The sequence below is a fragment of the Eumetopias jubatus genome, unplaced genomic scaffold, assembly GCF_037043125.1.
Source record: "Eumetopias jubatus isolate StellerSeaLion01/CBP00866 unplaced genomic scaffold, mEumJub1_p1.0 scaffold_3, whole genome shotgun sequence".
NCBI lineage: Eukaryota > Metazoa > Chordata > Mammalia > Carnivora > Otariidae > Eumetopias > Eumetopias jubatus.
In genome coordinates, this window is record NW_028274809.1 from 116,545,654 (window position 1) to 116,572,335 (window position 26,682).

Consider the following 26,682-nt stretch of genomic DNA (forward strand, 5'->3'; position numbering starts at 1 on the left):
AATATCCTAACATGCCACTGGTACTTCAACTTTTCCACATGTTTACTGAGAAAACTCAAACTACATGGGGGGGTTGGAAACCATGAGGGTATGTGAGTTGGGGAATTCTGAATCCTTGGGTCCCTGGTTTACCCAGGGGAGGTTAACGTTGTAGGTCTGTACTTCTTTTCAGTCAAGGCAATACGAACAGCAGAGTTTTTTTGGCCAGTAACTTGACAAGTGCCATTTAAATGGAGTATAATGATGGGTCTGACTGGTTGCATGTCAAGAAATGTCAGGGAACTCAGTAGCTAACTTGGCTACGCTGCGCATTTGCATTGGACTGGTAAACCTAACGCCTATTGCAGGAATGGAAAATGCTACTGACACATGAGTTATGGTTGCTGTGAAAAGCATAATTTCGAATTTATTGACTTTGGCGTGTTTAAGGTTTTACTTGTTGTGTTAGCATGTTCAGGGTAGGTATGCCGAGTAGAATTCCTGTCACGTTTTCAGATGAAGACTGATTCCACCTTAAAGTCTCCCCCCCCCCCGCCACCAAACGGGTTCTCTGGAGCTACAGAAAACTGTCAGAGACTTCAACTCTGGTTCAGTCGCTCCATTTCCATTGGCTTGAATTAGAAAATACATCAGTCCTGTGTCCAACTCACAAAACTTAGACCCAAAAGGAAAAATAAATTCCTTGTGAGGTCATCCTTCTAGTCTGAACACTATCTGGTAGACTCCTTGAGCCACTAAAATGGCAAAGATCTTGGATGTCTGCCAAGCTGTCGGAGAGAAGAGAAGAGAAAAGGAAAGTGGCCAGGAGTGGTGGCGCACAAGAACATGGAGCCTGAACAGGAAAACAGAGATGGAACAGTGCTGCATATTGATTAGAGTGACTTACATGGGAGTAAAGAAAAGCACATCTGTGTGTGTGTGTGTGTGTGTGTGTGTGTGTTTGTGTGCGTGCATGTATTGGGGGAGGGAAGGGGAGCGTTAATGAAAACCTTTCAGACAAAAATAAAATGCTTATTCATTTCTTTACAGGTATTCCATCAAAAAGGAGTGCCAGAAAATCCAGGAACATAGCTGGTTGTTTTTTGTCTTGAAAAGCCAAACAAAAAGTAAAAGGAATAGAAAAAGTGGAGGCAGAGCTGAGATGATTGTAAGCTATATTTGGTAAAGTGATCTGGGTGTGAGTATGTGTCTGCAAATTCTAGCTTGTTCCTCAGTGCTCGACACTTCCTCAGTCTGCATTCACAGCCAGCAGTCTGATTACTGACCTTTATAGAAAGAAGTCTGCTGAGATGGGGAAATTTCAACAGTTCACTTAGCAAGCTCGACGCTGAGGGGATCCTTCTTTCTGCAGTTTTACTTTTTCAAATGGACTAGTTACTTATCTGAAGGGAATTAAGAGGTCCAGCAACTCTTGAATCCTCATCCTGTGAGCTTCAGATGTGTTTTCCAAGAAGGTTCTTTTTAGGCGTTTGAAATATTGAGAACATACCGCCATGTTTATTTGATTTTATTCCTTCATTTTTCCAAAAAGCAATTTGATACATTTGTATTTCTCTCTGGATAAAATCATGTAAAATTATTTTATATTGCTTGACAGACTGCATTGTTAACCCTCATAGTATGTAGTATGTGTCAAGGAAAGCATTACATACAGCGCACATTTATTGGACACACTGTAGTCTCTTAAAATATGGGTAAAAGCTGCTGTAAGCATCAAAATATCTTTGTTCTTCCAAGAGCAGTAGATATTGAGTTACTGCCTGTTGGTTTGAGAGATACAGTTTAAGCACTTACTTTACATAAAAATACATATAAAATAGAGCCCATTTTGGATCACCTTTGATCTGTAAGTGGTACCAAAAGGAATAGATTTTACAGGGAACTCACGTTGGAGATGGAGAATAGTCTCCATCAAGTTGGTTGGTTATTCACATATTTTTACAAAAGATAAATATTTTGTTCATTGCTTAAGATTAAGAGAAGTTTCCATAAAGGTTTTTTTTTATTATATTATGTTATGCTAGTCACCATACAGTACAGCATTAGTTTTTGTTGTAGTGATCCATGATTCATTGTTTTCGTATGCACTACTGGATCTTTACTCCAAAGACACAGATGTAGTGAAAAGAAGGGCCATATACACCCCAATGTTCATAGCAGCTGTGTCCACAATAGCCAAACTGTGGAAAGAGCCAAGATGCCCTTCAGCAGATGAATGGGTAAAGAAGACGTGGTCCATATATAAAATGGAATATTTATTATGTAGCCATCAGAAAGGATGAATACCCAACTTTTACATCAACATGGATGGGACTGGAGGAGATTATGCTAAGTGAAATAAGTCAAGCAGAGAAAGTCAATTATCATATGGTTTCACTTCTTCGTGGAACATAAGGAATAACATGGAGGACATCAGGAGAAGGAAGGGAAAAATGAAGGGGGGAAATCGGAGGGAGAGACGAACCATGAGAGGCTATGGACTCTGAGAAACGAACTGAGGGTTTTAGAGGGGAGGGGGGAGGGGGAAAGGGTTAGCCCGGTGATGGGTATTATACATAAAGGTGTTTTGACATAAGTTTTCTTTTTAAAAAGCTTTTTCTGACTTGCTAAAGTCTTCCGTACCTGCACAATTTCTCCCTAACCCATTTCAGCTAAATACCTAATTGAAGCTGATGTCCACCAGGGAGCATTAATGAACCCGTGGATCAAGGTTCTTCAGGCGCTTCCATGATCAGAGTAAAATCTTTGTTGGTTTAAGTTAGATCTTGTACATTACAGGAGCCACAATATGGTAGGGTTGGCTGAGTCTGTATTTCTAATTTTTCTTTGCTGAGAACTCTCATAAAAATTCATATCTTTCAAAAAAACCCCAATAATTTTCAGGTCTGGATTATGTTCTAGATATGTTCCTGAGAGCACAAGCATTTCTCTGCCCAAAATTAGTGGGGAAGAATTAGGCTGATAATGGCTCATTTAAAAATTGCATACTCTATAGATATTTAAAAATTATATAAATCTAAAAATTTTACATATACATAGCTGAAATCATATGTATAATGCTAAAACATTTATATATTCATATATCCATGTGTCTGAAAGAGGTGGTCTTTTAAGAAAAATACCCAGTTTAGTCATTTGGAGAGACTAGTCGGGTTCCCGAGCAGTCTACAGAAAGAGGGGACGTGAAAACCTTGTAGAAAGCTGAAATAAGAGTTGAAAGAACCTAAGCACATTTCTAGGAATAAGTAGGTCTAATATGCAAATATATAAGTGGCTTGCATTGCCCTGGTGAAAAGCTTTTTGTAGGTTCAAATCTTCAGTAACTTTGGCTCTTTACACAATAGAAATCAAATAATAGGTCCCCAATTCCACCTCATGGAGACATAACCCAAGGTGCATAAAAAATACATTTCTTACCCAAACCATGAGCTGAGCATCACTTTGTGGATTGTATGTTTAGTCACTTTCTGTGTTTAGACAGGTTTCCATATGCCAGAGAAACAGGACTACTTCCAGGAACATGAATTTCACTGAGAGTTCTTTCTCTGGGATATTTACACTGTGGTTGTGCATCTGTGTTAAGTTAGATCTGAAAATTTTCTGCTGGTATAACAAGTCTTAAAATCTAGGATGCTAGTATCTTTTTTAAATTCCAGATTGATTTTAGATATCTATTCAGCCGTTTTGTTACTAGGATGCTTCACCCTATTGTTTTTTGAATGCTTTCTGTGCAGATGTAATTGTTTTTATTAAATATGATAGAAATGATATATTAAATGGTTTTATAAAATTGGCATAAAATGAATCCTTGCTTGGGGAAAATATGTCATATACACATACAAATAGAGAAAGATTTTTAAACATTTGCAACGCATACCAGGTCTATGAAGAATTCTGTGTAAGTACAATTGCGTAACATTTCCTTTAGCTTCTCTTCAGTAAGTGATGTTGGATTTACTGATTTCTGCAGTTCAGTGGGAAGCTGTCATGGTAGACCTCAAATCACGGTTCTGTGTGGAAGGCTTCTTAATGAATTAGATTTTCAATAAATGCCACATTGTGAAGGGCCAAAATCCACCACATAAATTGGCTGAATTGCATCATCACTTCGATGATTGTTCAGATAAACTATAACAAAAGAAAATACTTGAGGTATCAAATAATGGAATTTACAATGGGCTCTTAATCATTCATTTTCCCCAAATTTCCCCAAAATATTTTAAGCGGCATCCAGTAGGCACTCAAAGTTTTTGTTGACCTAATTACCCGTTTTCGGCACAGATTATATGCCTCTGCGGCCATCCTCCATGCGGCTGCACATTGGCAGCACTGGGAGACCTCTCACGATTCTAGATTTTGAATGCGCAGATCTGAGGCTGGGCTTGCTGGCTACATGGTTTTTTAAGTGCCCCAGGAGATTCAAATATGCAGATGGGGGTTAAAAGCCATCACTCTACTACTATATCTGTTGGCTTTTTTTTTTTTTTTAATGTTTCTTCAATTCAGCCGTCAGCTTTTTGGAGAGAGGGGCATTGCCATGGAATATGGGAAGCAGGTACATTGCAATGGTGGGTATCTTGAAGGAAGAGATGATGGCTTAGGAACCCATATCCAGGATTAAAGTATTGAGGGTCCCCCCTAAATCTAATGATTGCCTAAGAACACCTCAGGCAAGAAGCTTTCAGATGTTTTTTTTTTTTTTAGCTTCTAACCCAAACAAGTTTAGGTGAGAACATTACCAAAGCATAAGTGTCCACTAAGCTAAACCAGGCAAGTCAAAATTTATCTAGGATTACACACTTTGTAATAGTCAGTTTGTTTAGTTTTTGTTTTTGTTTTGCTTTTATAGATTTGAGCTAAATTGAGAGGTTAAGTTAGTTACCTAGGCTAAAATAGATTTATGTGGCCTAGTTGGCATTTATGTGGCCTAGGGTGAACGGGTGACGGAAATGCAAAGCAAATGCCAACTCTGCAGATCTGTGTTGTCTTCCCATCACAGAAAGGAGACAACAGAGCCTCTCATAGGGTTCTCTCCTCACCAACCACAAACTCCTATTTCAAAAATAATTCTCGGAGGCACAATGATGGGAGTGCTCATTTATCAGCCCAGAAACCTGTTTCTTTTAATAACAACTGCATTAAAATATTTGTTCAATTATAGTTTTTCTCCCCAACTATTAAAGGAGCATTTTTCACAGAAGTTTTTGTAATTGGCAGTAGGTTAGTCCTTAGAAAATCCTCAACCTTTAACAAATACTTTAGCACTATGTAAGCAAGAGATAAGGAGGAAGAGTAATTTTTGGCCCAAAAATTAAAATACATTTGCTTGCTTGCTTCGTGCAGACTGAGCCTGAAAATACCAGGTTGTGGGATTCATTCTGTGCTCTCTGGAATGTTTCATATTTTGACACAGTTAGATATCTTCTCTTCCTCCTTCTGGTTGGTCTTCAACTGTCAAATTTTTCCTTATCCTTTCCTGTATATGTTTAGTCTTTCTTTTTTTTTTTTAAGATTTCATTTATTTATTTGAGAGAGAGAGAGAGAGCATGTGGCGGGGGCAGGGTGGGCAGAGGCAGAGGGACAAGCAGACTCCATGCTGAGCTTGGAGCCTGATGCAGGGGCTTGATCTCATGACCCTGAGATCATGACCTGAGTCGAAATCAAGAGTCGGACGCTCAACTACTGAGCCACCCAGGAGTCCAATGTTCAGTCTTTCTATTTTCTTCAGTTAGTTGTGGCTTGTATACAATTCACCTGAGTCTTTTCTACCTTTTGGATATTTTTCTTTAAAACCCACAGTAGCCATAAATTCAGTCTTTAGTCATATGCTGGTTTGTAATTGACAGTTCATCACCTTGTATATGACCTGCTCTTATTCTTTGGTTTCTAGGGAAAAAGCCTCTACCTGATCTTCCTCACAGCTCTGTACTATCTTGTTCTGACACCTGAGATACTACTTGGTTTCCACGTCAACATCGGCTTGTCTGTGAAAACTCTTGCTCTGATTTCCAATTATATTTACTTTATCTGCTATAGATTTTATAGCTCATCTTCTTACTTGGTATTAATTACTTGATCAATTTAATGATCATTTATTAACCATAAAGAAGGAAACCATTCTGAACCAGAGGTTCATACCGGTGAAAACCATGAGTGTAATATTTTAGTGATATCTGGCAAGAAAGCCCTGAGACATTGAACACTCCCTTTGATCAGACATCCATCCAACCAGGTCGCTGAACACAGAAGAAGACAAAGTTTAATGTTTCATGTTAACAATGGCTTCTGCTGCCAAAAATCCTAGCAGGCTCAGTACGATTCCATGGAGGATTATCTTAAGCAGTTACTCTGAATGAATGAGAACAGTGCACAAGTGCTCATCTGTCCATGGCCACCCCAGGGCCCAGCCTTATCTCCCCTTCTTCCAGGCCAATGCACGGAAAGGCTGGTGGAGACCTCCCTCAGAGAAAAGCCAGAGGAGAGCAGCGAGCACGACCTGTTTGGCCTGGATGGGAAAATGAAAATGGCTCAGAAGACTTGATAAGATCCTTTTTAGCTGGGGAGGGATTTGGGAAAGCAGGGTATTGCTTCCCGGGCCTGTCTTCCTCATTCTTCTCAGCCACGTTAGGGAAGAGAACTTTGAAAAAGCAGGAAGAGAGTCTGGGCCTCTCTGAGGAGGAGAGCCACACTGCCTGAAGTATCCTGGCTCCTTGGAGGAACAGAGTCAAGTAAAAGATGAGTAAATGAAGATTTTAAAGGCAGGAAATAAAGACAGGCCAGGCTTCTTGCTTCCTTGTGGGACTTGGTTCTTCTTCATCCAAACACTGCATGCTCGAGAAGAAGAGAGAGAGAGAGAGAAGAGGGAGAAGGGAGAAGGTGAGGAAGTGGAGGGGAGGGGGAGAGAGACAGAGAGACAGAGCTAAGTAAAGAGAGATGGTTAGGCCTTCTTTCAAGGGAAGTAGAACTAACTTCTCACATCTTCCTCTCTTCAACCTGCTTGAAAACCTCGTCTTGGAGTAGAATGGGGGTGACGGAGAGGCACATTGGGAAGAAAGGCATGTGAAGGGCAAAGGAATCTTCTGTTCCCTCCCCGCAGGCACCAGTGAATTCCAGTCCGTACTGCTTCCCATATTGAGCGATTGAGAGAACAAAGTCCCCTCACTTCGTTGCCTCCCTTTCCTTTTTTTTAAAATACCATAGACTTCTTCTTCTTCTTTTTTAAAGATTTTATTTATTTATTTGACAGAGAGAGGCAGCGAGAGAGGGAACACAAGCAGGGGGAGTGGGAGAGGGAGAAGCAGGCTTCCAACCAAGCAGGGAGCCCGATGCGGGGCTCGATCGCAGGACCCTGGGATCATGACCTGAGCCAAAGGCAGATGCCCAACGACTGAGCCACCCAGGTGCCCCAATACCATAGAATTCTTTGTCAATTCTGTGAAGCCTAAGGACCCTTTTACTGAACAATGCTTTTAAATAACATAACATAAGTTGCAGAGGATTATAAAGGTCATCTATTATATTGAAATAGACTTCTACCAGTGGATCCTTAGGGGTGTCCATGGGGTCCAGGTTAAAAATCAGTGTTAAATAGGGTTGTGCATAAGTCAGGGTCCCTGCAGGGGATAGGTGGCACATTCAAGTCAAGTTAATTTGAAGGCTATTTAATAAAGAGACATTTACAAAGCATGGGCAGGGTGTAGGGAAAGCATGCAGGGTTGTGAAGTACATGGTTCCAGAAACTGCAGGGCTATATTAACAGCAGAGACAAAGGGAGGAGGGAGGAGCTGTGTGTAGTGAGGCATATATTGAGAAGAGTGCCGGAGTGCCTCAGTCTTGGGAATGGGCCACCATGGGTGCCACTTACAGGGAGGTAGCCAGGAGCACAGGTACCTGACCTCATTCCTCTTGATCCCCAGCTGGGGCTCCCTAGAGATGCTGTGCATTAAGCTGACTTAAAAAAATTGATTTAGGCCTCAACAGTTGTCCTATCTGTCCTCAAGTCAGAGACCCCAGGTCCTTCACTGCCACTCGGCCCTTGTCCTGCGTCTTGTGTTCTATTAATCAGAAGCATCATGGAAAGGTAGCATATGGAAGCAGGTAAATTACCATGCACAGATGACTTTGGTAAAATATTCACTTACCATAACTCAGTCTTTATTTTTGTTGGCAAATATTTAAAAATACTTTAAGACATACGTGGCATTAGAGTAATTGATTCCAATACCATCCCCCCCCAGTCTTTTTGCTAGAATAATTTTTCTTTTGTGATTGATGTGAAAAACAACACTCACTGATAGATTTCTCAGGAAATCTCATTATTTGCAGGTTAGCTGGCTCAGGACGTCATCTGTCTGTGCTGAAGGAGAAATCCTTTACAAGTTTCGTCTTGAGAAACGGTTAAATTCACCAAATTCTTTGGGAGCAGCTCTTTGTTCTTTGAAAATGTAGGTGGAGTACTTGGGAACTATTTGAAAAGTTATTTGTTCCAATGGTTAGTATTGTCATTCTACATGTTGCACAAGACTCTTTAAAAAGGGAAAGAAAAAAAGAACGATTATTATCAGCCCATGGAGAGTCACTGAGAACCTACACCCAGTGTTCCCTGATGACTTTCTTTTTGTGATAACAGAGCAGCAAGGAAGATTTGCCCTGACATGCAATGATCTGGGCAGACAGGCGTGTGGTCAGTTCCCTTGGTGTGAAGGTAGAGACACCCACAGAAATGCAAATGTCTTGCCCTGGGACTCAGCCTTTGCCTCTCTGAAATGATTTGCATACGGATGTACCAGAAGTTCCCAGAACTTTGCTCCTGGGTGTTTCCCGCCTCTATTTCCATGGCTGGCTGGCTGAGTCTGTTTGGGTGTATGTCTGCATGTGTCATAATGTTCTGTTTTAAAATACAGCAAAGTTCGAGAAGTTTTGCTTCCTTAAAAGCAAGCTTGGTGCCTAGATGTGAAATCCTGAGCTGCTCTCCACAGGTTTTTGTTTTGTTTTGTTTTTAAAGTACAAAGCAGTTCTCTAAAACTGATCTCCCAAAACCAATGCTAGGATGTTAAGTTCTCATCTGACACTGATGTCCCTAAATGCCAGATTGCTACCCCAGTGCTTCTCTAGCCTTACTTCCCTTTCATGGAGATCCTAACACGGAAGGTGAGTTGATGGCTGGTGAGGGCATTTGCAGATGGGTTTTTTTTTTTTTTTTTGGTAAAATAGTCCCTTTTATTTTCTAACTTTTTTTTAAGGCAGTGATTCTCTGCAGAAGAATTTTTTTTAATGAATTCTCAGAGGGAGAACAGAGATGAAAAGGGAGGAATGGCCGAATATTTCTGCTAGTGTCTTGACCAGAGCAGCCCTAAAATGTTCTGTTTATTAACACAGGGTGGGGGAGATGGCTTGTGTAAGGTTAACACCGGGATCACTGAGCCTGGTCACCCCTTCCCTGTGGTGTCTGCCTGGATTAGAAAGGGCTGCCAGGTGCCCATCTGTTAGCAGTACAAGCCCAGCCGCAAACACAACTGTCGTGACAACCACACTGCGGTAGTCTTTCAAATAAAACTTGTTAAAAGCTACTGCCCTCCAGCCTCCAGCCACTGCAGTTAACGGCATGAAATCTCCCTGTAACCAGTATTTGTTTTCTTAGGCGGGCCTTACTCGTGCAGCCGCGCCATGCCAGCCTTTGATTGAAACTAACCCCACCAAGATGAGCGTTTGTAGTCCTCCGAAGGTCAGGATGTGTTTTCGGGTGGTATCTGAAAGCAGGGTCCTCCTGAACTTCCTCAGGCTGAGGTGTCTGCGTCCGGGGTCCTCAGGTCTCCTCTACGTTCCACGGTCTTTCAGTCTGAGAACTGATAGGCCAGCTGATTTCTTCCAGATGATGGCCAACCATAAAGATAGCCTTAGAGTAGAGCTGAGTGTGAGGGGTGGAAAGACTCACCTCAAGCCCGTGCCCTCTCCCCAGCCCCCCTGGTTTTCCCATTTTGATGAACTTGGGTGGCAAAGGCAAATTTGGGCTGATGAACTTGGGTGGCAAAGGCAAGTTTGGGCTAATTTCAGCTCAACTGTGAAATCTGAGTTGAGAACAGAATCAAAGCTTTAAACAGAGTTCACTGGCACTGGATTTCCTGTAGTGTGCATTTTCTTTTAACTTTTATATTTGAAATTTTAAGAGATCAAATGGACTAGTGACCCCTTGCTATGACTCTTTTATCTAAAAGCAATTTAATGCTCTCAATATGCTCTCTAAGGAGCTGGTACTTTTAGAAGACCTGCCCATAGTAGACACGTTATCTTCAGGGTAGGCTGGTAAAATGGGCACTCTGCTTAAAGAAAAAAAAAAAGGCTAAGGGTAGGAAAAGTGAGATGACGATGAAACACATTGTGTATTTCTGAACTCTTTGTACCTTTTGAAAATGAAAAAGAGAAGAGCCTTCTCTGATTGTTAGAAGAACACCAAGAGGCATGCCTGTATCTGAACAATGTGGTCAGTACCAAGCCCTTAGGAAAACAATGATGCCTCAAATACGATAAGACAATTAGTGCTTTTGAAATACCAAGTTCCAACTTCTACACAGCCTGGTACACACTGGTCATGCAACAATATTTGTGGAATGAATGGGTAGGTAAAGGAGAGGTGAGGAAGATGAAGATAGCATTAAAGAAGAAACTTTATAAAAGAATAAATATAAAATCAAAATGTGTCAAAATTTTATGTGATGTACTGATTAATGAAGAAAGCAGTAAGATATTACAATTGGTTCAAAAGGGAACTCAAGAGCCATACATTTAACGCAGACCAGGAATGCTGAAAGCGGTGTGCCAATGGATGGAAGCCCATAGCCACAGGGTGACGATCAATTGTCCTTCCATGGGTCACAGTATACATTTCTGGGGCAGAATTATTTGCCTAGCTCTCGATTTCTACAAATTAACTTGTATCTCTACAGAGCTGTGAAATATCCTAGCCAATGAGAAACAAAGGTGCACATCCTATAGAATCAAACAATTCTCGTAAACCCAACATTCAGTTGAAGGCTACCAATAATCCCTCGGACCCGTTTCAAATTCCTTCCCTCGAGTAGCTAACATGTACATCGTATTTATGTGCCAGACACTGTTTGGTATTAGATGCTTTACATAATAATTCATCAGATCTTCACAACAGCTCAGGGTGGCAGGTACTTTTCACAACCCTATTCTACAGTTGAAGAAGCAGAGGGAAATTAAGGAACCGGCCCAAAGTCATACAGCAAGTAAATAGGGGGTCAGGATCTGGACCTGACTGTCCGACTCCATGACCCCAGGCTCTCGCTGAGCGTGAGGACCTGCCTGGGGATGGCTGCAGTCAAGGAGACAAACTGGACTGGAAGAGAGGCTACTGTTCCCGCTGGTCTTGAGGTCACATGGGAGAGCCTGGGGGTGGTGGGCGCAGGGCATTTGAGGCTCTCCTGGATTCTCAGTGGACCTTTGGAGTAGAAAGAAGTGCTTCATGTTTCTTGGTGCCCCTTTGTTTACTCACCGAATCTGCAACTGCACAGTACTTTGATCCCAGCATGATTTGCATGGCTATAGACTCAGATGCCCTTGGCAGTAGTTACTACAAAACAGCTTCATGGAAGATTGAGTGGAATCCAGTAATCACAGCTAGATATCTGCCTATTACAAATTCAAGTAGCAAGTGAATTGGGGTCAAATATGGGTCAAACAGGTTTGCTTCCGGACAGACCCTTCTGTTTGCTCAGGTCGGCTTCAGTGAGGAAGGCCCCTTACCAAAACCACCAGCCCGCCCTGCTCTCACACCAGGGGGCTGCTTGGTAGCACCCCCATGTGCCCTCTTGACTCTTTATCCTCAGGGGACTGGGCCTAGTTTTGTAAAGAGGAGTGTGGCAAACACAGAGTGTCGCAAACTCACAGACTGGCAAAAAGTCTGTCCTGTTCATTTTCTCCCCTGGTTTTATTGCTTCGTATTAAAAAAGAAAGTCCAGGAAATATTCAGTACAGCTGTAGAGCTGTGTCCCAGGAGCTATAAAACTTCCCGGTCCTTGGCCTCCTGCGATCGGTCATCCTTACTCCCCCTGAAACTGGATGGTGATTCCTGCGGAGGTCATTGATGTGTTGTGTCATGCATGTGCAAGTCCACTGCAAAGGTTCAAGGACAAGGAAAGCGACAGTAGAGCTCCTGTTCCCTGGTTGGCCGCCTCCTGCCCTGAGCCAGGACAGCAAGTCCACACCCCAGTTGTGCCCCAGAAAGAGAAATCAGGGCAGGTTCTCCCTCATTCAGCATGTGTCCTCTTTGCTTTAAGTAAAACCAGAGTAAAGATAGTAAGCCACTTACAATTTTGGAGAAGTGTGAATTTTTGAGGGGGGGGGGTTGTGTTTGTTTGTTTTGTTATTTGTTTGTTTTTTTCATGAGCTTTGGCCTTTTATGCGTAGGTAAAGTTTGAGCAGTAGCATAGCTGATGTTTTATATGATTCTTCACGGAGAAAAACGAAACAAAGCAATGTCATGATAATCGAAATAATTGAGTCCATCTCATTTTTAACAAATTACTACGTCTCTGAAAATTTCCTTTAGGGAGACTTGATGAGGGAACGGCATTGGGTCACATTTTATCTGCAAGGGACAATGTCAGCAGGGAAGGTCCATGGGGGCAGGGATGGGATGATGATGGTTTATTTGCTGATACACCTGTGCTGTGCTGGAGCCGCGGCTGATCGTGGGCATCTCTTCCCCACTCTGTCTCATGGGTCGTTTGATATTGGCCATGGTGGGAGTACTTACATCACAATAACTGGCAAACACTACAAGTCAGAGCTTTCCCCTGACCCTGCCCGAGTATCCCATGTGCTAAACGTTTACTAGCAGACCACTTAACATACCCCAAGTGCCCAGAACAGTGCTTGGTAATAGCTGGTGCCCAATAAATACTCATTGAGGGACTAAATGAAGAAAATGTTGCTCTAGTAAAATAAATAATATCCTCAAGGTATCTAAGTTTAGAATTTTATCTTGACTTTTCTTAACCGTATAATTATTGTTTTATAGGCTATATTTAAGCTGCTTTTCACACTTTGCTTCTTTTAGTCTCCATACAAAGTCTCCTCTGCAAAGTGGGAATTTTCCTCATTTTACGGAGAGGATGTGAAAATTCAGAGGTGAAGAGTAGCAAAGTGAAGGTTGTGGGGCTATTAAGGGGCAGCGCTCACACTGAAACCCAGGTCTGGTTGATTTCAAAGCTGCTGCTTGGCCACAAGACCCAAATGCCTCACGGGGAAGTAAAGGAGACCCTTGTCTTACAACAGAAGGGAGAAAGCCTCGGGCCCATTCCTGCAGGAGCATCCCACGAGCTCCCCTGCCTTCCTCAGTTGTGAGATTACTTAAAGAGCAGAGCCACCGAAATTCCAGCTCTACACATCTGCCCTTACTCCCTGTTGAGACACATGAGAGCAGGTGCTATTACCAGGCCCTGACACAGTCAATGCACTTTGGACTCAGGGCGTTAAAATTCAGCCACCTCTTTCCCCCAACGCTGTCTCAAACCACGGAGGACGAATACGTTGGCCGAGCAGAAGAGACACAGTGCTGTAAAACAGCTACAATATTTGATCTTCAGCATGAAGAAGGCTATCTCTGAACATGAGTATTTACTTGGTAAAAGACTTCGGCATCCCCCAGAGTCACCTTTGGGGTTCAAGGCTTCAGGACGCCTAGTGTGCCCCTGTCGGTTGGTAGAGGGATGACAGAAGCTGGTCTCACTCTTTGAACATCTTCAGTGAAAAGGCTGAGATAAAATATTTAAGCTCACCGCCCCCATCAGCCCACCCACCTCCACCCGGTCCTGCTCTCCTGTCAGGGGCAAGTGGGCAGCTGTGTGCTCATCTCTCTCTCTCTTCTTCACTGATTCTCTCCTCCTGGGCCCTTTACCTGCTCACTCGCTGCACAAAGCAAGTAAAATAATGAGGGGGGCCACGTGATATGGCAGAACAATGGCTGGTTCTGCCAGGCCCACATTCTATACGAAAGAGAGAAATAATATGGCTGTCACTGTAGGAACAAGAATGCTTGTGGGGGAAATACAATAATGTGAAATGTGCCTATTCAGCTGCATTGAATGCTTCTGAGCTAAAATTAGGATGGGAGGCAATCAATCCTAACCATATTGCTGTAGTCTGTTTCGAATAAGATTCACAGACGTTCAGAAAGAAACTCTGTAGTGCCATTTTCCTGAAAGTTCGGTGCCTTTGTCAAAAAGGATGTCTGCTATTTCCTGCCCCTAAAAGTTGGTTATTTCTAAAACTTCATTTTATAGGTTGCAGGCTTGAGATTTGTCCTGCAACCTGTATCCACTCTGAGGCCTGGTGGCTCACTGGGGCTCTCTGGGTAGAGCAGACGATGTGCTTCTGCCTTGCTGGGGAGGCATCGGGAATCATTTGTGGGTGTTATCTGTGACCTTCTGTGAGGGTGCAGCAAACATGGTTATTTCGGTCCTAAGAGCCAAAATCTAGGAAATCTTTGCAGCATACGCGGAAGAAAGTTAATGCTGTGACTCCCTAAAGAGCCCATAAAATCAATAAGATAGAAAGAGAGCTGAGAGTGAAATAAAGTTTCATGTCTTGGGCCCAAATTGCCAAGCCTGGTGGGATGGGAAGGATGGACTGGGGCCTGTTTGTATAGCCGCTTAGGGGCTGGGTTTGGGTTTTTTTTTTAATATTTAAAGATTTTTATTTATTTATTCATGAGAGACAGAGAGAGAGAGAGAGAGGCAGAGGGAGAAGCAGGCTCCCAAGGAGCAGGGAGCCCAATGTGGGACTCGATACCAGGACTCTGGGATCATGACCTGAGCCGAAGGCAGACGCTTAACCATCTGAGCCACCTAGGCACCCTGGGTTTGGGGTTTTGACATCACTCTGGTGCAGTGGAGAGGCTCAGCAGGTGGGTGAAAGGAAATGTGACATGAGTATAGTTGCATTTCCAAAGTCTCATTCTGGCGGGAGAGCAGGTTGAAGAGGCTGGGATAACAGCCTGTGGTGGCGACACCAGGAGGGTCCAGGACAAAGACAGTGGTAGCCAGAAAAAGCCTGGAGGTTATGGCACTGAAAGACAGTTAATGGAATGACCAATTTTTTCGGAGGAAAAATTGGCAGACTTGACAATGGTTTGGATGCAGGGGTGAGGGAGAAGGAGGTGCAGGGTTGACCCCTGGACCTCTACCTGCCTGACTAAAACATCCCAGCCTGTGGGATCACTGACAACACCCAGCGCTGAAGAGGAGTGGGCTGTCACTGTGGTGGGAGGGGGGAATCGTCAGCTCAGTGTGGTTCACGTTGAATCAGGAGCTACGGCGCCGTCACCTGGTACCACCACCAGGGTCAGGTATGAGGGCTGAGCTGCAGGGAAAAATCCACCCTCATCTGGCCATCTGGTGGTAGGTAGACTTTGGGGGCATGGGGAGAGAAAGATGTGGAGACGGCCTAGGACTTCACGTTGTAGGAACTTCAGAATGAAACATCCAGGTGGAAGATAATGAACTTGGACACCACGTGGTAAAGGAGTGGCCAGGGAGACAGGAGGAAAGAGGAGGAAAACCAGAGGTGGCTGCTCACAGAGAGGGCAGACAGCTTTCTAAGTCAAAAGTGTGGACCGAGGCTGAACCTGGCTGGTGGGTCAACTGGGCTTAGCATCACCAAGCTTATGGGCCACCTTAGCCAAAGTGGTTTCACTACATCAGCAAGGGCACGGCCCAAACTGGAGTCAGCTGAGAAGTGAGAGGAAGCTAGGAAATGAAGACCACAAATACAGAAAGACCTTTAAAGAAGGTTGGCTGTGAAAGGAGAGGGGCAAGAAAGAGAGAGAGAGAGAGAGGGAAGGAAGGAGGGGGAGAGAGAGAGACAGAGAGGGAGAGAGAGAGAAGCAAGAGGAAGAATATGAACCAGACGGGGAAGAGTAGATCAGTGGAAGGAAATTCAGACAGAGGAGGGTGTGGGCATACACAGGCTCCAGGACACAGGCACATGATTATCTGAGCTTGGAAGAGAAATGGCTTTTCTTGAGTGACAGGAGGAAAAACAGACTGGAACAGGGTGTAGATGGAGACAGAATTCTCGACTCAGTGTCTGGAGAGGTGGGAGTTCCCATATGATGGCTCCAAGTTTTCTATGTAACATAGGAGTCAGCGGGCTGTTGCTAATAAGCAAAGATGGAGGAGTCAGAAGGGGGGGTGGTGGGGATGGAAAGACCCTGGTGCAGAGTGGACGGTGGGCTACTGACTGGACAAATGTCAGAGTAGAAAATCTGCTCCAGATGGCAAACTCTTATCTCTGCTTTAGGATCTTGTCTGTGTTGATAACAAAAGCATTCCTTTGCAACTGCAGCCATAGCAGGAACAGGAGAAGGTACTGTATTAGCTGGCTAGAGCTGCCATAACAAAGTTCCCCAGCCTGGGTGGCTTATAATACAAGAGAAATTGATTTCTCGCAGTCCTGGAGGCTGGAGGTCCAAGATCAAGATGTGAGCAGGTTTGGTTTGTGTGAAGCCTCTCTCCTTGGCTTGTGGGCAGCTGCCATCTTGCTTTATCCTCATATGGCCTTTTACCTTTGGTGCCCATCCCTGGTGTCTCTCCCTCTTCTTATAAGGACCCCAGTCATATTGGATTAGGGTCCACCCATATGACCTCTTTTAGCCCTAATTAAGGGCCAGATCTCCAAGTGTGGTCACATTAGGGGTTGGAGCTTCAACATATGAATCTTGGGAACACAGTTCAGCATAACAGGTAGATAAAGATGGATTTTTTTAGAAAGTGGCAATGCTTTCCTTGTTATTGTTAAACTTTTGTTTATAGGCTCCAGGCAAGTGCTTGCTTTTTTTTTTAATTTTTTATTGTTATGTTAATCACCATATATTACATCATTTGTTTTGGTGTAGTGTTCCATGATTCATTGTTTGTTCATAACACCCAGTGCTCCGTGCAGAATGTGCCCTCTTTAATACCCATCACCAGGCTAACCCATCCCCCTACCCTCCTCCCCTCTAGAACCCTCAGTTTGTTTTTCAGAGTCCATCATCTCTCCTGGTTCGTCTCCCCCTCTGACTTACTCCCCTTCATTCTTCCTCTCCTACTATCTTCTTTTTCTTTTTTCTTAAAATATGTTGCGTTATTTGTTTCAGAAGTACAGATCTATGATTCAACAGTCTTGCACAATTCACAGCGCTCACCGTAGCACATACCCTCCCCAATGTCTATCACCCAGCCACCCCATCCCTCCCACCCCCGACCACTCTAGCAACGCTGTTTGTTCCTGAGATTAAGAATTCCTCATATCAGTGAGGTCATATGATACATGTCTTTCTCTGATTGACTTATTTCACTCAGCATAACACGCTCCAGTTCCATCCACGTCGTTGCAAATGGCAAGATCTCATTCCTTTTGATGGCTGCATAATATTCCATTGTGTATATATGCCACATCTTCTTTATCCATTCATCTGTCGATGGACATCTTGGCTCTTTCCACAGTTTGGCTATTGTGGACATTGCTGCTATAAACATTGGGGTAAGTGCTTGCTTTTTTTTTATGTTTTATTATATTTATGTATACACCGTTATATATTTATGTTTATATATTATTATATAATTATCTATATTTTATTATATATGTATATATGCATATATAATATGTATTATATATAATTATATATATATATATAAAGCTATATATATTATAGCTTTCATCCCTAAAGTCTGATAGTTTGTACTTTTTTCTTTTTTTCGGACCCTGCTTAGCTTCCGAGATCAGACGGGGATCCGGCGCCTTCAGGCTGGTACAGCCGTAGACCAGTTTGTACTTTCTTTACAACTTTCTTTTCCACCTAATGGTGGGAACCTAATTATATTATTATATAATTATATATATCTTATTATATATGTATATATGCAAAAATAAATTATATATATATATAAAGTTATATATATTATAGCTTTCATCCCTAAAGTCTGATAGGCAGTTTGTACTTTCTTTACAACTTTCTTTCTTTTTTTTTTTCTTTCTTTTCTACCTAATGAAATGTCAAATACTTCATAGAAATTTTCCATACCTTGTCTCAGTCAAAAATGAAGTTTGTGGGAAAAGAAGGCAAATGAAATTCATCCAATTCTTTTTCAAGTAGACCCAGGGAAATGACATTGTTCCTGCTTCCCTAAGAATTCTCTTGAGCAAGTTGCTCTGAAATGCTTTTAAAAGGAGATGAATTAAAAAATTTTACAACAACTAGTCTTGTAGTAAAGATAGGTTAAAAAAAAAGAAAAAGAAATATTGATATTTTTTACCGTAAGTCAAATAGTTTCACAACTACTTCTCTCAGGAAATTTTCAAAATATTTACTTCTTCATAGAAGATTCTGACAAAGTAAATGCAATGGGTTTTTTAAAGGTTAGATTTGGGTTTATCCCTCAATTGGTCCCTCTTTAAACTTTCTGATATGATTATGACTTTATGAATATATATCATATATAACCTACTTTACCCTTTATATTCAGAGATAAAACTACTGATAGCTTATTATCTGATGTATCACTTCAGGCTAGGTTTGGCTGTGAGTTCAAAAGACCTGAAAAAAAAAGTAGGTGACACCGGACAGGAAAATTTTCATTTCCTCATGTTAATCAGCCCAGAGAAAGAATGTCCAGGACTGAGGTGCTGCTGCAGCCACAGGAAACCCAGGCTTTTTCCAAAGAAAAAAAGCTTCTCTTATAGTCTAAGGTGGCTGCAAGAACCCTAGTCATCTTAGCTGAGTTCCAACCAGAAATATGAATGAGGGCTGAATCTTCTCCTCTAAAGAGCACTCGGGAATTTCCACTGACTTCCAGTGAAATTTCACTGGTCAGAACTTGCAGCTTATCCAGAATAAATTCAGAGCTCTGTTGCTAAGAAAGATGGGGCGAGCAGGGGCCAGTGGCCACAGAGACTGCCAGCCGCTGTGCCCATCATGCACAGGCCACAGCTGCTCAGGGGGGCGTTGAACTGCAGGAACTCTAGTCTCCTTGCTCTGGCAGACAGAGGCCTGGACGGCTTGAGAGCAATGACGGTACTAATAAATCCAGAAAACGGGTGAGCAGTGCTCTGCCGGTCTGTGCAGCATTTTCATACCTGTTATCTCAGTCCTCGTAAGGCACTTCGGAGGTAAACATGATCCCAGTGACCTGAATACTCATAATTACTTTGTAAATTACCTAAAACAATATAGCCCATAAAAGATGAGGCTCCTGTGCCAGGATCTGACTTAAAACTCCATGTGTCATCTGCCGGACCAGGCTGCCTTGACGTGCCTGATTGTACCCCTGCACCCGCTGCACCCCGCCGCGTGGAGTCACAGGGAGCCCGGGCGCCAGGCTGGACCAGTCCCTCTGGATGCTGGGATCTGTTCACCCTCTCTCCCACACTGGTACGGTAGCCTCAAGTATTACACGCTTCTCTGCTATTCCCAACTCTCTTCCAGATGATCTTCTAGAACGCAAACCCAGGCACATCACTCACCTCCTTAAAAACCTGCTAAGGCTATTGTGGACATTGCTGCTATAAACATTGGGGTGCACTCCCCTCCCCTCTAGAACCCTCAGTTTGTTTTTCAGAGTCCATCATCTCTCATGGTTCATCTCCCCCTCTGATTTACCCCCCTTCATTCTTCCCCTCCTGCTATCTTCTTCTTTTCTTTCATAACATATATTGCATTATTTGTTTCAGAAGTACAGATCTGTGATTCAACAGTCTTGCACAATTCACAGTGCTCACCATAGCACATACCCTCCCCAATGCCTATCACCCAGCCACCCCATCCCTCCCACCCCACCCCTACTCCAGCAACCCTCAGTTTGTTTCCTGAGATTAAGAATTCCTCATATCAGTGAGGTCATATGATACATGTCTTTCTCTGATTTATTTCACTCAGCATAACACCCTCCAGTTCCATCCACGTCATTGCAAATGGCAAGATCTCATTCCTTCTGATGGCTGCATAAAATTCCATTGTGTATATATACCATATCTTCTTTATCCATTCATCTGTTGATGGACATCTTGGCTCTTTCCACAGTTTGGGGGGGATGGGTTAGCCTGGTGATGGGTATTAAAGAGGGCACGTTCGCATGGAGCACTGGGTGTTATGCACAAACAATGAATCATGGAACACTACATCAAAAGCTAATGATGTAATAATGTATGGTGATTAACATAACAATAAAAAAATAAAAAAATAAAAAAAATCTGTTAAGGTTCCTCTTGCCTTTAGGATCACTTCAGCTTCTGTGGCAAATCCTTCACAACTGGAGCTCACTGTCCTCTAGTTTCAGTGGCAATCTTCTCACTTTCGGGTTTCCGGCAAATTTGGGCGACATCCCTTGACCAGATGGTTCCACTCCCTCTCTATCTCTATCCTTGCTGCTTCTTCTGCTGTCTGGCCCCTCTTCATCCTTCAGAGCTCAGTCCACACCTCGCCCCCGCTGGGAAGCCCCTGGCCCAACAAAGCCCTGCTAGGTGCCCTGACGGGATGCTCAGCTCCGTGTTGCATTTTTTTGTGTCTCATCCATCTCCCCAGCTAAACAGCTAAACCTTGAGGGTGAGGCCTTAAACATGTCTTTTTGTTCTGATGCTTTGACATCTGGGACCTTGCAGACCCTGCAGGGGCTGCCCCTCCCAGGACTAGCCAATTCCTAGAGATAGTGAAGACTGGCCCATGAGCATACCCTTTACACTCAGACCTGCCCAGCGACACCCCCCCACCCCCACTGCCTCCTTTATCAAGCTGTCACACTCTGAGTCACTCTTCCTCTGTCCTAATCACCTCGGCTCAGACAACTCCAGGCAACCCTTGTGCCCCAGAATCCACTGAAATTATTCAAGTTAGTCAGTCCTAGACTGCTTACCTGTTTCCTCTCACAGAGATGGCAATCAAGTCTCTCGCCCACCTTTCCCCCCACATCCCTTGCCTTGTGAGTGACCCTGGTGCTTCCCCATGGGGCTCTGCATGTCATGGCATGCCCCCTCTTCTTGGGAACCGTGAGTCGGAAATTATCTTCTCAGTGACAGTCATCAGCAAATCTGTTGGCCGCACCATACCTGGATAATTATAAAACCTGCATTTGAAACTGGGAATGGCCTCTGTCTCATCCACCACGGTGATCTAATGCCCACTCAGTGCTTGACATGGAATAGGGGCATCGTATTGGCTTGCTAAGATGGGATAAAGAAGGGGGAGTGAATAGTTCAGTTTGGGAGGATATCCAGGCAGGATTCCTTAGGGGGTGTCATTTGAGTGGGGCTTGACAGAGAAGCAGGGTTTCACGGAGTGCAGGGGAGTGGGCAGGACATTTGAGTGGGGTCAAGAGCAGCTGCCTCTGGCTGGTGGTGCTGCCTGCCCTGCCCCCTCCCTTCGTGGTCTCCATGCCTTGACACCTTGGCTTCTGGTCCCCTCCCCGGAGGACTCCCTGACCATTCAAACCACGTAAAAGTGCCCAACCACGTGGATTTTCATAGCACTTTGTCACTCCCTTCTTAGGACCAAGAACAATTTGTGATTTTACATTTACTTGTGTAATTTGATGACTGTGCCTGCCTTCATGAGATTGTCAGCTCAGGGAGAGGAAGGGCTCTCTTTTTGTTCATTACGGCATCTCTGTCCTTCCCAAGATACTTCTTTCAGTAAAGGTGCAATAAATATTTGCTGGGTAGAGGAAAGCATGGCTGAATCCGGGAAAGAGAGAGCATTTTGGAATGGCTGAACCATGTGCTAGAGGAGAGCCTGGACCTGGCTGGGTAGCTGCTCGGGGTTCCAGTCCTGCAGCCCATGTTTCGTGCTTTGGAACCAACCGTTATACAGAGAGAAGATAAGACAGAGGAAGGTGAACACGAACCAAGGTGAAGAGGTGGGAGTGCCTCAGAAACAGGGTGACGCCTACGGGGGGAGTAGGTTTCAATAGCTCAGACTGCATGGCAGGAAGCTAAGGTCAAACTCCTTCAGATTATCTGCCCAGTTCCCCTGTTCCCGCCTCGACTCCACTGCCATGGAGGAGCCAGACCGTGCACCAGCTTCCCGGGGTCCAGGGATGGGCAACGCCCTCTCCGAATCCCGGCACCTGCCCCTTTCCAGCCCACAGCCATTTCTCCCTAGCCCTCCTTTTCTTTTTTCTTTCTTTCTTTCTTTCTCTCTTTCTTTCTTTCTTTCTTTCTTTCTTTCTTTCTTTCTTTCTTTCTTTCCTTCTTTCTTTCTTTCTTTCTTTCTTTCTTTTTCTCTTTTCTTTCTTTCTTTCTTTCTTTCTTTCTTTCTTTCTTTCTTTCTTTTTCTCTTTTCTCTCTTTCTCTCTTTCTTTCTTTCTTTCTTTCTTTCTCTCTTTCTCTCTTTCTTTCTTTCTTTCTTTCTTTCTTTCTTTCTTTCTTTTTCTCTTTTCTTTCTTTCCTTCTTTCTTTCTTTCTTTCTTTCTTTCTTTTTCTCTTTTCTTTCTTTCTTTCTTTCTTTCTTTCTTTCTTTCTTTCTCTCTTTCTCTCTTTCTTTCTTTCTTTCTTTCTTTCTTTCTTTCTTTCTTTCTTTCTTTCTTTCTTTCCTTCTTTCTTTCTTTCTTTCTTTCTTTCTTTCTTTTTCTCTTTTCTTTCTTTCTTTCTTTCTTTCTTTTTCTCTTTCTTTCTTTCTTTCTTTCTTTCTTTCTTTCTTTCTCTTTCTTTCTTTTTTTCTTTCTTTCTTTTTTCTTTTATTTTCCTTTTTATTTTTTTAGCCAGAGAAGAAAAAGCTAGTGCTTTCCAAGAAAAGTGCAGTACATTCAAGAAAAACACATACAAGCAAAATGTAGAGCCATTTTTTTTATGATGGCTCATTTGCAAAGCTAAATTGTCAGACTCTTTTAATAGAATCCATCATATGTATGCATATTGCTATATAGAGTTCTTATGTTATTAGGTTTTACGCATGGACGCTGTGAAAGGGAGAGAATATGATCCTGATTTTTCTATTTGTGATTTAAAAAAAATAATGGCAAAGAAAACAAAGGGCAGAGTCTTGAATTCTCAAGTCCTTAATTAAACACACACACAAATACACACACACACGCACGCACATGCAGACACAGGACACATGAATCCACCATCCTCGGTATGAAGAAAGGCCAGAATGTCACAGTTTCTCTTTGCTAACAATTCCTGTGTTATCTCTTAACTGGGATGGATTTAATAACTGGGAGACTGAGAGCCATTGAGATTTGATGACCCTTCAGTGGCCTCAAGTTATAGGACAAAAACTCATGAGGAAATACCTTCTAAGGACTTCGCCTTGGTGATTTCCGTAAATGACTCTACTTTAAATTGCTGGGATTGTGTAGCCTCCTACAATTACTGGTGTTCTAATTTCCTGGGACTAATTTTAGAGGGTGGAAGATTTTAATCATGGAAAGGAATTGTTTCCATTGTTCAGACTAACTTCAGAAGCTGAGTTGAAAGCAGGCGCCCGAGCAAGCCCCCAGAAAATTCCACAGGGACTGGGCGGGCCGGGCCTGTCTACTGCCTGAAAGAGAAAACCCTCTGAGAGCCAGGGCCTCTCCGATTCTCCCACTGAACTTCTGAATCTCATTTAACTTTCTTTGTGTCACCAAGGAGCCGTGGCGTCTAAAGATTTAGGAAAGATCCTCAGAATGAATTTCTATGCATCTCTCTTCCTCAGAGAACTCTCTAGAGATTGAAGAGGCCCCTGGTACCTTTTTGTGACCTTAGGATGCTGACCTTCTATATTCCTGTCAATGGAAAGGCCTTGAGGGGGCACGGGATTGGGGGGGGAGTTGGGAGGGGGGAACAGAGGGTTGTAGGGAGAGGGTGGCTCCCCTCTCGCTGTCCCCGTGGCTTAGAGCTTTGTTTACTTCTTTCCCTCTCCACGTCCCACTCCCCTGAGCAGGAGATGAGAGGAGACGCTGGCCAGGCTGTCCACAAAGCGGCTTTCCCGTTACGAAGTATTAAAGGGCTCTTCCCTGACACACCTGGAAACCCACTTCAAAGTCGGGCCTGCCCACGGCTGAACTTGTCAAGCCATGGGAACTTCCTGTGCCTTCTGCATGACCTCTTCAGAGGTAATTTCCTTCTTTCTATCCTGTTGGTATAGACTCCACCCCCTGGCCCCCCACCAACACGCATTAATCTAAGTTTAAGATTTAGGATTTATGGAAAAACAGCTATGCCATGTTATGATGGTCACTTCCTAAGGATGAGCAGGGAGTGTAAAGTGGGGGGACCAGACTGCCGGCGTCTCATGGCTCCCTCGCCTACTTGGACTGTAGAGTCTTACCGTGCAGAAAATCACCGCTGGATGAAACCTCTCCATCTCATTTTCCTTGAGACGTTCCTCATGCTGCCTTCCCACCAGCAGGTCCCCCGTCTCTCCTTTGAAAACTCCCAGGGAACACCTTCGCTGGAAGAAAACGCTCAGCTGAATAGATTTGCAACACATACAAGGTAAAAAGAGAACAGGAAACAGCCTTAGTCAAATGGACGGTGAGCGGGAGACTAAGGAAGGATAGCAGCAGTGTTGATTCTTCATGCGTTTCCTAGTGCTTTGCTTTCTCCTGTTTCTCTAATTCTTCTGTGAGGAAAGTATATTTAGACCATTTGAAAAGAAGCCACATTAAAATGCATTGGCCCATGGTAGCCTAGGGAGTCTATTCTGCTGGGACAGCTCTGGGAGCAGAACCTCAGCATTTGGGGAAATGTTAGAGCTTTTCCAGGCTAGGATCCCACCTAATTTGAGCACATGTTTTCCTGCAAATCACTGGACAGTGTCATTCAGTAGCTGCTTGAATGCTCCGGGTTAAGGGGAGATCACTACCTTACCAGGCCACAGGTTCCCTTGTTGGGCAGATCTATTGTTAGAAACAAAAAGAAAAAAATCGGAGTGGGTTAAGGAAAGAAGAGAAGGATGTGGGGGGGAGGGAGGGATAGAAAACGTTGATACTTAGTTGAATTTAGCTTCCTGTAATATTTAGGTGCTCCACCTGGTTTCCCGTTTGAGCAGCACAGAACCAGCTGACACCTTCATAGGCTCGACAACCTTCCCTGTGTGTTCTACTACTCGGAACATCCTGAGTCCTTCAATTATTCATTGAACAGCATTGCTTTTAGTCTCTTACTATTAGAATTCTTTTCTAGACTAACTGTAGTTAAAGTTTTCTTTAAAAGTGCATTTCCTGAGGTGCCCGGGTGGCTTAGTCAGTTAAGTGGCTGCTTTTGGCTCAGGTCATGATCTCAGGGTCCCGGGATCCAGCCCCACGTGGGGCTCCCTGCTCAGTGGGGAGCCTGCTTTTGCCTCTCCCTCTGCCACTCCCCCTGCTTGTGCATTCTCTCTGTCAAATAAATAAATAAAATCTTTTTTAAAAAGTGCATTTCCTCTATTGCATATAACACCCAAAAAATCAAATTATTTACATTTATCTTCATCTAAAAAGATAAAAATCAATACAAAATAAATAAGAGTACATTTCTCCGAATTGAGCGTGGTGCCCTGAGGTGGGTGTAGGCAATGCACAGTATGACAGCACGATTCCTTCTCTCCATCTGGATGCCAGACGTGTGGGTCTTCAGCTCAAGATGGCATTAGCATTTTTAGCACTTACGTCACACTATTAACTTATATTGAATTTGTGGTCCTCTCAAACCCCTGCTCGAATAGCTGCAACGCATCGGCTGGGGGAGTCAGGACTGGGAAAAAAAAGATGCAGTGTGTCTGCTGGAGATTCAGACATGCAGGCGTGTCAGGTAAAATCAGGGCTGCTAACATTGAAGCCTGGGCCCCGGGGGAGGACCAGCAGGGAGGAGGGCCCCCAACAGTAAGGCCTGAGGGCTGAGGGAAGTGGGGTCCACGGCTGCAGTGTTCTGAGACCCCTTTCAGAGCCAGAGCCCCTTTGGATAGGTGTGTACTCTGGGGAAGGAAAGAGCAGGATCAAAACTAAGGGCTCTATATCTAGGGGCTCCAGATGCCGGCAGCGGGCCCTGCAAACACTGAGAACAGCATCCCAGGCCTGTCATGCAGGGCAAGGCAGTGACACAGTGGGGCAGAGATCAGGCAGGTGTGCCTAGAGTGGCAGGGACAGAGCAGCTGTCTCGAGAGGCAGAGCGGACTTGGAGAGAACTCTGGAGAAGGCGGCTGTCCCCAGAGTGTCGGAAGTGTGGACCAAACGGGGCAGGGCCCCAAGCAAGATCTGGTGGCGGAGCACAGCTGTGTGGGCGGGAACAGCGGTGGTAGCGTCCTAGTGTCCGGGCCCCTGGGCAGAGGCCACCATTTCCGTGTAACTGTTGGTGTTAGGGACGGCAGTCTGAGGGGAGCAGCAGAGTTAGTGCCTGGGACCAAGTGATGGTGGTGGTGTGCGTAACGGCCCACAGGGATGTTGAAGCAGGTAGAAGTGTCTTTGACTCCCAGGAAGACACCTAAAGGATGAAGGGACCTCAGACCAGGCAAACACGAGCTCTTGCAAAGGGCAGATGAGAGCCATTGGCTCTGCAGGTGTGACTTCCGTAAGACAATCAAGGCTGGTGGGGTAGAGGCTCTTTCTTATATGGAGATGTTTTATTGATTTTTTTTTTTAAGATTTTATTTATTTATTTGAGAGAGAGAAAGGAGAACCAGCCGGAGGGAAGGGCAGACAGACAGGGAGGAGCAGACTCTCGCTG

General features: G+C 43.9%; 1 protein-coding gene across 1 annotated transcript in view; it reads left to right on the forward strand.

The window, feature by feature from the left end:
* Window positions 1–25,357, forward strand: part of LOC114212155 (uncharacterized) — a 58,378-nt gene extending 33,021 nt beyond the window's left edge. The window contains exons 2-7 of the mRNA XM_088021783.1: window positions 1,030–1,147; window positions 17,367–17,547; window positions 19,305–19,435; window positions 23,921–24,092; window positions 24,389–24,474; window positions 25,002–25,357. Coding sequence (XP_087877909.1) covers window positions 1,142–1,147; window positions 17,367–17,547; window positions 19,305–19,435; window positions 23,921–24,092; window positions 24,389–24,408 — 510 coding nt within the window. The 5' untranslated portion in view covers window positions 1,030–1,141 and the 3' untranslated portion in view covers window positions 24,409–24,474; window positions 25,002–25,357. The remainder of the gene's footprint in view (window positions 1–1,029; window positions 1,148–17,366; window positions 17,548–19,304; window positions 19,436–23,920; window positions 24,093–24,388; window positions 24,475–25,001) is intronic.
* Window positions 25,358–26,682: the final 1,325 nt, after the last annotated feature.